Source organism: Pelophylax lessonae, assembly GCF_965119305.1.
Source record: "Pelophylax lessonae genome assembly, chromosome: 4".
In the NCBI taxonomy this organism is placed as follows: domain Eukaryota; kingdom Metazoa; phylum Chordata; class Amphibia; order Anura; family Ranidae; genus Pelophylax; species Pelophylax lessonae.
In genome coordinates this window covers 354,349,123-354,362,533 of record NC_138771.1, presented here as the reverse complement: position 1 = coordinate 354,362,533, position 13,411 = coordinate 354,349,123, and the positions used below count along the sequence as shown (strand labels likewise).

The window sequence follows — 13,411 nt, the reverse complement described above, 5'->3', positions numbered from 1 at the left end:
GTAGATTCGCTAACAGGGATGTTAGCATTTGCCAGTGACTTTTGTAAGTCTTTAGCTGACGCTCTAGGATTCTTCTTCACCTCATTGAGCAGTCTGCGCTGTGCTCTTGCAGTCATTTTTACAGGACGGCCACTCCTAGGGAGAGTAGCAGCAGTGCTAAACTTTCTCCATTAATAGACAATTTGTCCTACCGTGGACTGATGAACAGTAAGGCTTTTGGAGATACTTTTATAACCCTTTCCAGCTTTATGCAAGTCAACAATTCTTAATCGTAGGTCTTCTGAGAGCTCTTTTGTGCGAGGCATCATTCACATCAGGCAATGCTTCTTGTAAAAAGCAAACCCAGAACTGGTGTGTTTTTTATAGGGCAGGGCAGCTGTAACCAACACTTCCAATCTCATCTCATTGATTGGACTCCAGTTGGCTGACATCTCACTCCAATTAGCTCTCGGAGATGTCATTAGTCTAGGGGTTCACATACTTTTTCCACCTGCACTGTGAATGTTTACATGGTGTGTTCAATAAAAACAGGGCAACATTTCATTCTTTGTGTGGTATTAGTTTAAGCAGACTGTGAGTGTCTATTGTTGTGATTTAGATGATGATCAGATCACATTTTATGTCCAATTTGTGCAGAAATCCATATCATTCCAAAGGGTTCACATACTTTTTCTTGCAGCTGTGTGTATATATATATATATATATATATATATATATATATATGTATGTATATTCAAATAAATATAGATATTAAAAAAATAGTAAAATGAATTTAAAATAAATATAAAAATAAAAGATAAAAAAAAAATACTGATAGAAATAAATATTACATCTCAAATGAACCATTAATTATGTTTATGGAGTGGGTGTCTAAAAATTAGCTCTAAATATCAATATGGATGTTAATGTGGAATATGCAATTAAATTAACGTGTTAGTTTCGATTTCCTTGTTCGCCCCTCCCCCTCTCCCCCTCCCTTTCCCCGTTTACCAAAGTATCCAAGGAATAGATCCAGTATGTTTGTCTTTGGCAGAGATGTTTAAAATGTTCTGCTGTTGGGAATGTGTTTGGAATGGATTCAATGATCCACACCTTGAGGCCCAGAGAGGATTTTTGGAAGTATTGTAAAAAATGTCGGGGAACACTGTGCTTGTCGTTACCACCCTCTATAATGCGTCGGTGTTCCCCAAATCTTTTCCCCAAGGTGCGGATTGTCCTGCCCACGTAGTGTAAGCCACAGGGGCAGGATAGACCGTATATTATAAACTCTGTGGAACAATTAAAAAAATTATTAATAGGATAAGTACAACTGCTAAATTCAAACAGATGGAAAAAACTGCTGACCAAGCATTGGCCAATACTTATGGAGGACCCGCATCTTAAAGATTCATTAGCACCAAAACCCAAAGTAGCTTACAGGAAAGCTAGGAACATTAAAAGCTTAGTGGCCCCCAGCAAATTGAAATGTACACCAGGACCGAACCATACTAGGCCCTGCCTTTTCCCACTGATAGGCATGTACCAATGTCGAAAAGCACTGTGCCTAACATGCAAACATGTTACCCATGGACAAAAATAATTTATAGTTAAAAATCGTACTTATCCTATTAAGAATTGTTTAAATTGTTCCACAGAGTTTGTAATATACTATCTATCTTGCCCCTGTGGCTTACACTATGTGGGTAGGACAATCCATACCTTGAGGGGTCTGAATGTGAGGTGAGAGGCTTAGCATCATGGGTGAAGGAGAAGCACAGAGCACTTTTGCATAATTTATTCACTTTAGTGGATCACATTGTGGACTTTTTTTACACACTTTTTCACTCTGATTTATTTGTTTTTTTTTTATGTTTTTACAGTGATTTATCTGATTTTTTGACTATTGATTTATTGCAGCAGGAGATTGACGGAGCCCTTTAGCACTATATATTTACTAGAGAGGCTTATACTGTGTAATTTATACACTTTATTTCAGTTCACTGTATTTATATTTTAGTAGTTTTTTAGTCATCTTGAATATTCATCGATCATTTAGTTATTTATCTGGCACTACACTTATTTTTGGTGTATAGGAGCTCTTCAGAGCCTAGACCAGATGAGTGATGCTGAGTGGGCCAAAGTGCACTCCTCTGATCCCCTGGAGAAGTACAGCCAAAAGAGCTTTGGTAATACTTCTCCTTTTAACATAGTACACTATCTGGATTAATAAAACTTTTTTGAAGAGTGGTATCCAATTTATACTGTAATTCAAACCTACTAATGGCAAAGCCTGATTAGTGGATGATAACCTTACTTTTGTGTATATTTCAGCTTGTTTCGTGGAGTTGACATGGATCAGGATTTTTTTGATGAAGAAGACTGACATGCAGGAGATTGGAGATCCAACCATAAAGTCACTTTATTTGCACAGAAAAGAATGTAGATCATATATAATATTTTTATATGAATACAACTTTATTATAATTGTCTGAATTAGGCTAAATAAAGAAAAAAAACCCACTGGAATCATCAGATAAATGTAGAGGTTTTACTTTGTCTTAAAAATGTGTCATGGTGACTTTAGAAGATTTTGGCTGTTTTTTTTTTTTTTCCAAAACAAAGTTAACCGTTAGCAAACAGAATATTTTTCAGTTTATCATACAATAACCAATTAAAACAAATAATTTACTGCTGATTGCTGTGGGTTTCAAGTTTTCACCCCAACAATTTTTACTTGTTTCATGTTGTTAAAACAGTCATTGAAAGTGATATTGTTTGCACTTAAAGGAAAGACAAGCAAAAGAAATCATTAACTGCAAAAAATTGTGTGTCAGCGCTAAGTTAGTCAATGTGTGGCAGCGTGCAATATGTGTAAATATACAAACACTAAATAATAGGTATAAATAAATGCAGCACTTAAATAATTACAATTATCCCTCATGTATCAAAAAAGTATAAATAATCAAGTGAATAATAATCAATGATGTAGTCAAAAACTGTAGTGACGTAGTGCTACACCATATACATAGTGCAAGAAAAAATTGTTCTTTAAAATGTTGACAGATAAAGTTCTTAAGAAAAGAAAAGGGATCAGCAATGTGGAAACCTCCACCTTGGTGTTCTTGTCTTTACCAAACATAAAGAATGCAAACTCACCAGAACCAATTGCTGTCCAGCATATAGATGAGCAAAACTTGTTCATTACTATCGGTTTCTCCTCTCAAGGGGTATATGCAGCATTCACTAGATATTAACATTCTTCTGACGTTAGACATGGACATCAGAGGGAAAATTAATTTGCATACATCTAGACAGTGAATCACCAATACCAGAGAGAAAAGGCTTATAGCTTAGCATTAAGCCTCGGTTCACACTAGGGCAACCTGTGAGGCGACCTGGTCGCCTCACAGGTCGCCGCAGGTCACCTCCCATAGGGAAGCTGCGGACCCGTTCTAATAGGAGCGACACAAGTCGCTCCGACCTAGAAAAAGGGTCCGGAGCTTCTTTGGGGCGACCAGGAGGCGACCGCCATAGACTTCAATGTTATGAAGTCCGTGGCGGCCGCTCCGAGGTCGCGGCGCTCTGCTCGCACCGCGATCTCGGAGGTCGCCCCGGGAAGTAGCGTCGCGGTAGTGTGAACCGGCGCTTACTTAGTATATAAAACCATAACAAACACACAGTGGTCCCCAAAAATAAAATGCTATGACATAGGCTGCTGAGTCACACCATCTTGCATCTCATGCCACCAAACTACAGAAAGAATGGCGGCTGGACCTCAGGCGTATCACAGTACATCAAAACATCTTCATATGTATAGTCAGAGTAAATGCTGGTAACAAACAACTTACATCGGGTGCCACCACCCTAAGACAAAATGGTGGCTGGACCTCGGGCATGTAAGATAGTTCTAATGTGGAGGTTACCACATTGCTGATCACCTTTGTTTTCTTATGAACTTTATTATCTGTGAACAATTTTTTCTCGCACCATGTATATGGTGTAACACTGCGTCTCAACAGTTTTTGACTACATCATTGATTATTATTCACTTGATTTTTTTTTTTTTTTTTACTTTTTTGAAAAACATAAGGGATAATTTAATTATTTGAGCCCTGCATTTATTTACACTGGAAAAAAAAATCATTAAACACCACGCTTTATTGTTGCAAGTGTCTGAAAAAAATACTGTGTTGCTAACAGAATTCACTTTCCCTTTCATATTTCTATTGCCAATTGCAAAATTTAGGGGATAACCTTACAGGGCAATGCATTTCTTCTTTCAGACATTTACAATCACAAGACAGTAGATAATTGAAAGTATACATATAGTCCTCATATGAAGCTAAAGTACAGACATTTTACTTTTTCACTTTGTTTACCTCTGCCTGTCAAGTGCCTTTTCGCTGTTAAAAAAAAAACCCTTTTAGATTTGAACCTGGCTGTGTCATACTGGTGCAGATTATTTTATAGTTTCTTCTTCTTGGAAAATCTTGTTTCTGCCCTGCTACTTACTATTAATATCAGTAAAGCATATCAGCAAAAAAACATCCTGCTCTTACCCTACTACTAAATCAGGGGATGGAAAAGCATGTCATTTTGTCAGTAAAGAGTCCAATGTGGGAATTGTTTGACTTCTATAACAGCACATTCTTGCTAAATAAATTTAAATAATGCCGCGCAATATAAAGTGCTTCAAAAACGTATACGTATGTATACATGTGCAAATATGATCTGTATATGTGCAAAATATAATCAATAGGTAAAAGATATAAATTTGATTTAATAAAGTGCCTTCAATAATAATAATAATAATAGTATTATGATAACAATATGAATAATAAAATATACAATAAAAGGTGGCTTCAATATTTTTGGTGCAAAGTGAAATTAATATTTCTACAGTGACAATAAATAAATAGTAAAGTATATCAATATTTATAGTGATAATCAATCAAAAAATAATAAAATGCATAGCGTGCCTATATAATATATATCGAATGATATAGTACAATTGGAAAACATGTGCAAATTAACCAAGTGAAAGCTTTTATTAAGAAATAAATAGTGAAAAAGTGTCTAGTGCTATTTTTCAGTTTTGGATATTGCACTTCCCATCGGTTTCTGAAGAATAGTCCATTTAAAAATGTGCATCCAATAACAATCTATAGTGACCTCCATCGCAACACCCTGTGAGTCTGGGTTCTCACCTCCACTCGTGTGATCTAGTGGTTAAGCTAGGTCTTATAGCGCGGATTGCCCTATTTAGGGTCACCTTTCGTGGAGTTGGTGGTCTGCTGGTCTCCCAGGGGATTATTTCTCCTTAATTGATGTCCCTCATAGTACCATGCAATGTCACATGAAAGAAATGGGGGGACTCCGATAGTGCTTATATCTTTCAAACAAGTTTTATTAAATAAAAGCAATATTGTACTCACATTTAGTGGGTGCTTCAAGCGCACCAATCATACAAGCATCTTTAGTATCAATTGGATGTGATGGCGATCTGGTGAGAATGGGGATCCTCTGTGTGCTGCTCCTTTCCTGATTGGAATTGGCAGTGATACCATCCGGGCCCCTCCCCTACTCGCTCGACACAGGGTCACCGTGTCTTCTAAGGGGGATATGATAAGCCCGGACGTATTGTACTATATCATTCGCTATATATTATATAGGCACGCTATGCACTTTATTATTTTTTGATTGATTATCACTATAAATATTGATATACTTTACTATTTATTTATTGTCACTGTAGAAATATTAATTGCACTTTGCACCAAAAATATTGAAGCCACCTTTTATTGTATATTTTATTATTCATATAGTTATCATAATACTATTATTATTATTGAAGGCACTTTATATAATCACATTTATATCTTTTACCTATTGATTATATTTTGCACATATACATACGTATACGTTTTTGGAGCACTTTATATTGCACGGCATTACTTAAATTTTTTTTGATTATTTACACTTTAGAGAGAGTGCTGCGCTCGCAGTAATATCGAGAGAGAAGTGCTAGACCTATTTAGCTCGCAGGAACACTTACTTGACATTCTTGCTAAATGCGTCTACTGCTTAGGCGAACCTGTTGATATCAAACCTATACTGACAAATACCATGCCATCTACTGAACTAGAAGATAATTGTCCAATGATCTAGTGATTTTTCTTTTGCCGAAGTGAGTACTTAAACCGCATCATACAAAGTCAGCTTATTTTGGGTAGGAATACATTTTGAATAGCTAGTGTTTTCCCTTCAAGATAAGGCTAGTTCTAGGGGTTGTCTGCGTGATCTTCTCCTTTCTACACCGCTCAAAAAAATTAAAGGAACACTTTTTAATCAGAGTATAGAATCAAGTCAGTTAAACTCCTGAAATATTGATCTGGCCAGTTAAGTAGCAGAGGGGGTTATTAATCAGTTCCAGCTGCTTTGGTGTTAATGAAATTAACAACAGGTGCACTAGATGGGCAACAATGAGACAACCTCCAAGACAGAATCTTTTCTGGCTGTTTTTCAGTAGTTTTGCATTTTGCTAAGGTCAGTGTCACTACTGGTAACATGAGGCAAAACCTGGATCCTATAGAAGTTGCACAGGCAGTCCAACTCCTCCAGGATGGCACATCAATACGTGCCATTGCCAGAAGGTTTGCTGTGTCTCCCAGCACAGTCTCAGGAGCATGGAGGAGATTCCAGGAGACCAGCAGTTACTCTAGGAGAGCTGGACAGGGCCGCAGAAGGTCCTTAACCCATTAGCAGGACCGGTATCTGCTCCTTTGTGAAAGGAGAAACAGGATTAGCACTGCCAGAGTCCTACAAAATGACCTCCAGCAGGCCACTGGTGGGAAAGTCCTCCTACCAAACAATCAGAAACAGACTTCACGAGGGTGGCCTAAGGGCCCAACATCCTCTAGTGGGCCCTGTCCTCACTGCCTGGCACCATAGAGCTCAATTGGCATTTGCCACAACACCAGAACTGGAAGGTCCGCCACTGGCGCACTGTGCTTTTCACAGATGAGAGCAGGTTCACCTTGAGCACATGTGACAGATGTGAAAGGGTCTGGAGAAGCCATGGAGGACGTTATGCTGCCTGTAACATCATTCAGCATGACCGGTTTGGGGGTGGGTCAGTGATGGTCTGGGGAGGCATATCCATGGAGGGATGCACAGACCTCTACAGGCTAGACAATGGCATCCTGACTGCCATTAGGTATCGGGATGAAATCCTTGGACCCATTGTCAGACCCTATGCTGGTGCAGTGGGTCCTGGGTTCTTCCTGGTGCAGGACAATGCCCGGCCTCATGTGGTGAGAGTATGCAACCAGTTCCTGGAGGATGAAGGAATTGATACCATTGAAGGGCCGCCACGCTCATCTGACCTAAATCCAATAGAACACATCTGGGACATTATGTTTCGGTCCATCCGATGCTGATAGGTTGCACGTCAGTCTGTTCAGGTGTTCAGTGATGCCCTGGTTCACATCTGAGACGCAATACCCCAGGACGTCATCTGTTATCTCATTAGGAGGATGCCCCCACATTGTCAGGCATGCATATAAGCAAGTGTGGGCCATGCAAACTACTGAGTACCATTTTGAGTTGCTGCAATGCAATTTCAGCAAAATGGACTAGTCTGCTGCATCATTTTTTCACTTTGATTTTCGGTGTGTCTTTGAATTTAGCCCTCTGTAGGTTTATAATTTTTATTTCCATCAAACTATGTGGTATCCTTTTATTCTTAACACATTACCCAGTCCATATTGGTATAGATGTCCAGGAAGATATTTTTTCCCATTGAGATTTGATGTGTTTTCAAAGAGTTCCTTTAATTTTTTGAGCAGTGTATATTAACACCTTTTTAACATGCACTTTTGACTGCCTTATGCCTGCAGCCAGCTCAGCTTTGATAGCTTGCTGCTGTTGCTCCCATTAATTCATGGTAACTGCAGTCCAAATAATGACTACGCTGGGCAGTGTTTACAGTCCATCTGGATCTGGGCACAGGAAGGTGCTCCTATGGTCTCTATAATATCAGAGGTGCCCGGAACCATACAGGCTGTGAACATTGCCAAGTGCAGAAGATGCTGCAGCAGTGTACAGTGCATCTGAGCTGCATCTATCGTGTATGTACAGTGTATTTGTTATGAGGAGTAGAGAGGAATCCTTGCCATATCTTGAAGTGAAAATATAACTACATTTTAAATGTAATTCTGAGCTTTGCTTTGCCATAGCTCTGTCATCCTACAAACCTATAGGAGCATCATTACTGATAGCTAAGGCACTTTCCTTGGTTTGTGGTGCAGCGATGACATTTACTGTACATATTCACATATATCAGCTACTCACATATTTGAATCTACAGATCATTTTCACTTTCTGTTTTGACCAAAGCTAACCTTTGTTTTCAAGTTGATCATCATCATGCTCAGTTTAAATCTTTTAAAAGTTCAAAATGTAAAAGACTGAGAGGTTTTACTCACCTCTTTAGATAGCTGCTTTTGTATTTGCTTTCCTCAACATTGTTGATCTGTGATTCCATAAAACAGAACGGGTGGGGAAAAGGCCATTACATGTTTTTTTAGTTTTCTATCACTGAGTTCTAAATTATGCTGACAACTGTAAATTTTCCTTTTGGAGAAAACCATCAGCCCTTCAGAAAATGTAACATTTTGACATTTGATGTTAGGCTACATAAGCATCACAATGATCTGGATGATTCCAGGATGGGTTAGGTGTCTGGTATAAAGAATAAGATCCTGTATTTCGATTGTTTCTTCCTAACCCAAGCAAAATAAAACTTTTAAAACTAACTCATAGTGGTCTGTTCTCAATGCTTGTATCTGCATCTAAATAAATGCATAGCTCTTTGTGGAAGGGAATCGGGATTACACTACTTATTTAGAAATGTTTAGCTATGAAGCAGGATACATATAAAAGGAGGTTGTACTGTATATGTGATTTTAAAGCCCAGCAAAAGATCAGGTAAGTAAAACTGTTGTTCCAGACAAAATGGGAGCTATTAACTCTTGCAGCGTAGGCACAGCCCCCACTGCAAGGGATAATTTTTCCTTTGCCCAGGGCTGGGCTTTACAGTGACCAGCTAACATATTGCTTTACCTTTTGCAGAAATATGCATGCCTGAATTGCCAAATGCTGTGTACAACAAGCTGCGATGTAGGTAGATAGCAATGCTTCATTCTGTACAGCATTTGGCTCCCAGTTAGTATGCAGCAAGTGCTTTGCCACCCCAGTCTTATTCGAGGTGAATACACTTACTGTAAAGTGTGTACATGGGCCAGCCAATATGATCTCATGAAAAAACTCAATTTTTGTCTTATCGTAAAATCCTTTTCTCTGATGTTTATTGACGGACACAGCAACATATCATTAGTTGAACGGGTTATGCTGTGCTTCCTAGGAGTAGGACACTAGGCGGAAAAGGGTTAACAAAGTTAACAGAACTTTAACTACGTCCATGGGGCAGTCCCAGGTGGTATACTCCCACTTCCTGCTCTAGGATTCAGTTTTGTAACAAGCAGTGTCAGAAGAATTCATAACCCAACTCCACAGAGGGGTGGATGCTGTGTCTGTCAATGAACATCAGAGAAAAGGATTTTACGGTAAGAAAAAATCCAGTTTTCTCTTTCGTTCATTGACAGACACAGCGACATATCTACATTAGTCGAATGGGACGTTCCAAAGAGGTATCAGCATGAAGGGTGGGAAACAAACACAGCAAGAAATAATTCCCAACTGGGCTAAACATAGCCAACCAGTTAACCCAGGAGATCAACCAGGAACAACTGGAGCTCACATACCAGGAAAAAAACACCCTCAAGAAGCAGAATTCTCTGCCACCACGGCCTGCAAAACCTTGCGACCAAAAGCAGCATCTGCAGATGCAAAAATATCCACTTTGTAAAACTAAAGCCCCGTACACACGCCGACTACAGCCGACTGCAGAAGTGATGTCATGTAATGGTTAACTTTCCCTGTGTTTTTTCTTTTCTGAGCATGCCCAGTCTTTCAAATCTGCTGTCTGTCGGCCGAATTCTGTACTGACTGGCGAACAATCGGCCGCTCTGGTGTCGGCATACAAAAATTTTCATGCTTGCAAGACAGATTCTTTTCGGCCGAAAGTGCGCTGTCGGCTGTCGGAAGCATCATACTAACAAGCCTACAATCGTCAGATCGGTCGTCGGCCGAAGCTTTTCGGCCGACGATCGGTACGTGTGTACGGGCCTTTAGTGAACATGTGCACAGACGACCAAATGGCTGCTTTGCAAACCTGAACCACTGAGGCCTGATGACGGAAGGCCCAGGAGAAACTGAGCACCCTCGTAGAATGAGCCTTAAAGGAAAGGAGGAACCTGACCCTTAACCACTTGCCGACCGCCCACAGTATATTTACTGCGTCAGTCAGCCCCTCCTGGGCAAAGCGCCGTAGTACTACGTCGCTCGCCCAGGAGCCTGCAGGGGGCGAGCGTACGCTGCCGGAGGCGCGCTCCCGCCCCTTGTTCAGGGACATCCCCGCGCGAGTGACCGGTGGCTCCGATGTCCGCAGGTCACTCGCGATCCCCCGCTGGAGAGGGAGAAAGGCAGGCGGCTGATGTAAACAAAGCCGCCTGTCATTCTCCCTGGTGTAACTGCAGAGATCATACGACCCTGCTAGGTAGGATCGTATGTCTCTGTGGTTACGTCACAAGCCACGCCCCTTTACAGTTAGAATCACGCCCCTAGGGACACACTAACCCCTTAATCACTAATAAAGTTAACCCCTTCCCTGCCTGTGTCATTTTTACAGTAACTGTGCATATGTATAGCACTGATTACTGTAGTAATGTCACTGGTACCCCCAAAAGTGTCAAAAATTTTAGTCAGGGGTCCGATTTGTCCACCGCAATGTCGCAGTCCTGCAAAAAAATCGTAAATCGCCGCCATTACTAGTTAAAAAACAAAAACAATAAAAATGACATAAATCTTTCCTTTAGTAAACGCACTAACTTGTGCGCAAACCAATCAAAATACGCTTATTGCGATTTTTTTTTTTGCCAAAAATATGTAGCAGAAAACAAATTAGCCTAAAATGTTTAAAAATTTACATTTTTACATTTTTTTGGGGGGGAATTTCATATAAAAAAAATGTGAAAAATATTATTTTTTTCAAAATTTATGCTCTTTTTTTGTTTATAGCGCAAAAAGTAAAAATCGCACAGGTGATCAAATACCACCATATTAAAGAGAAACGACCAGCGCTATGGATTTGTTATATATGAAGAGAGTGTGAATTAAGAAAAAGGTGTAAACTGCCACCAATCAACCCTTAAGTGCAAGGGTGAAAGTGAGAGATTTAGGATGTGACGATTGGTATCGGCGCTACCTTAAGGTGATTAAATAGTAAAGTGCCACAAACTGGCGTGAGTGAAATTATTAGTGAGAAATAAAGCATAAAACAAATATCAAAGTGTCACCAACTATTGTGAGTAAAAACTCATTGAGAAATTAGTGCATGATAAATAAACAGTGTGTTTATTCAAGCTATAAAAAATATCCAAATCAGCAGCCAAAACGAAATATAGTGGTATGTGAAAACCAAAATACATAAATATTGTGACAAGACGTGAAATAAAAGTCCTTCCCACAACCACAGGGGTATTTTCCAGGTCACAAATGCCTGATATGTGTGCCACACGTAATGTGATTAAATGGTGAAGAAATGCTGTTATGTGAAATCCAAACTGGCCACTAGGTGGCGTTTCAATTATACGACCTGTTCACAATCCACAGTCAATATGTGGTATTGAGGGGATCCTTTCTCCGTTGCGGGGGGAGCAGCTTTGAGCCGGTGGTCTTGCTCAGATGGCATGGACCCAAAGTACCTTACAGCAATTGGGTCATGCAGGCTGAAAGTGATGATCTCCTTGGAACAGATGGCAGAGGCTTCCACGAATTCTCCTCCAAATGGTGGATATAGGAAGGTCACTCAAGGATGGTACACGTATGGATATCTGGAAATCCCCACTCAGAAAGGTGTATGTGGGATAAATCGAACAGACACCATAGCGTGATACTGTTTAAATGGTTTATTAAAGCAAAGAAAGTAATGCACTTACAATGGGTCAGATGGTAAGAAGCATTCAATACAATTCGGCACTCTTGACAATCCTAACACGTTTCATTACACATAACATTTTCAAAGAAATTAGCCTCTACATTTTCAAAGGCTAATTCCTTTGAAAATGTTATGTGTAATGAAACGCGTTGTCAAGAGTGCCGAATTGTATTGAATGCTTCTTACCATCTGACCCATTGTAAGTGCATTACTTTCTTTGCTTTAATAAACCATTTAAACGGTATCACGCTATGGTGTCTGTTTGATTTATCCCACATACACCTTTCTGAGTGGGGATTTCCAGATATCCATACGTGTACCATCCTTAAGTGACCTTCCTATATCCACCATTTGGAGGAGAATTTGTGGAAGCCTCTGCCATCTGTTCCAAGGAGATCATCACTTTCATCCTGCATGACCCAATTGCTGTAAGGTACTTTGGGTCCATGCCATCTGAGCAAGACCACCGGCTCAAAGCTGCTCCCCCCGCAACGGAGAAAGGATCCCCTCAATACCACATATTGACTGTGGATTGTGAACAGGTCGTATAATTGAAACGCCACCTAGTGGCCAGTTTGGATTTCACATAACAGCATTTCTTCACCATTTAATCACATTACGTGTGGCACACATATCAGGCATTTGTGACCTGGAAAATACCCCTGTGGTTGTGGGAAGGACTTTTATTTCACGTCTTGTCACAATATTTATGTATTTTGGTTTTCACATACCACTATATTTCGTTTTGGCTGCTGATTTGGATATTTTTTATAGCTTGAATAAACACACAGTTTATTTATCATGCACTAATTTCTCAATGAGTTTTTACTCACAATAGTTGGTGACACTTTGATATTTGTTTTATGCTTTATTTCTCACTAATAATTTCACTCACGCCAGTTTGTGGCACTTTACTATTCAATCACCTTAAGGTAGCGCCGATACCAATCGTCACATCCTAAATACCACCATAAGAAAGCTCTGTTTGTGGGAAAAAAAAGACGTCAATTTCATTTGGGTACAGTGTCGCACGACCACGCAATTGTCCGTTAAAAAAAAAAAAATAGGCCCTGGTCTTTGAGCAGGAACATCCTCCGGGGCTTAAGTGGTTAATGGAATAGGCCTGCACCACCGTCTGCCTGATCCATCTGGAAATGGATCAGTTGCAGCCTGTCCCTTACAAGGACCCTCCGTGAGAATAAACAAGTCCGACTTCTGAATAGACTCTGTCTCCATCACGTACACCCTAATGGCCCAAACCACGTCCAACGAGTGCAACGCAACCTTCTTGGGGTGCTTAGGCTTAGGACATAA

At 39.9% G+C, this 13,411-nt stretch overlaps 1 protein-coding gene across 1 annotated transcript in view; it reads left to right on the top strand.

Annotated features, from left to right (window-relative positions):
* RNF14 (ring finger protein 14) overlaps positions 1 to 2,454 on the top strand; it is a 101,089-nt gene extending 98,635 nt beyond the window's left edge. The window contains exon 7 of the mRNA XM_082256856.1: positions 2,311 to 2,454. Coding sequence (XP_082112982.1) covers positions 2,311 to 2,362 — 52 coding nt within the window. The 3' untranslated portion in view covers positions 2,363 to 2,454. The remainder of the gene's footprint in view (positions 1 to 2,310) is intronic.
* Positions 2,455 to 13,411: the final 10,957 nt, after the last annotated feature.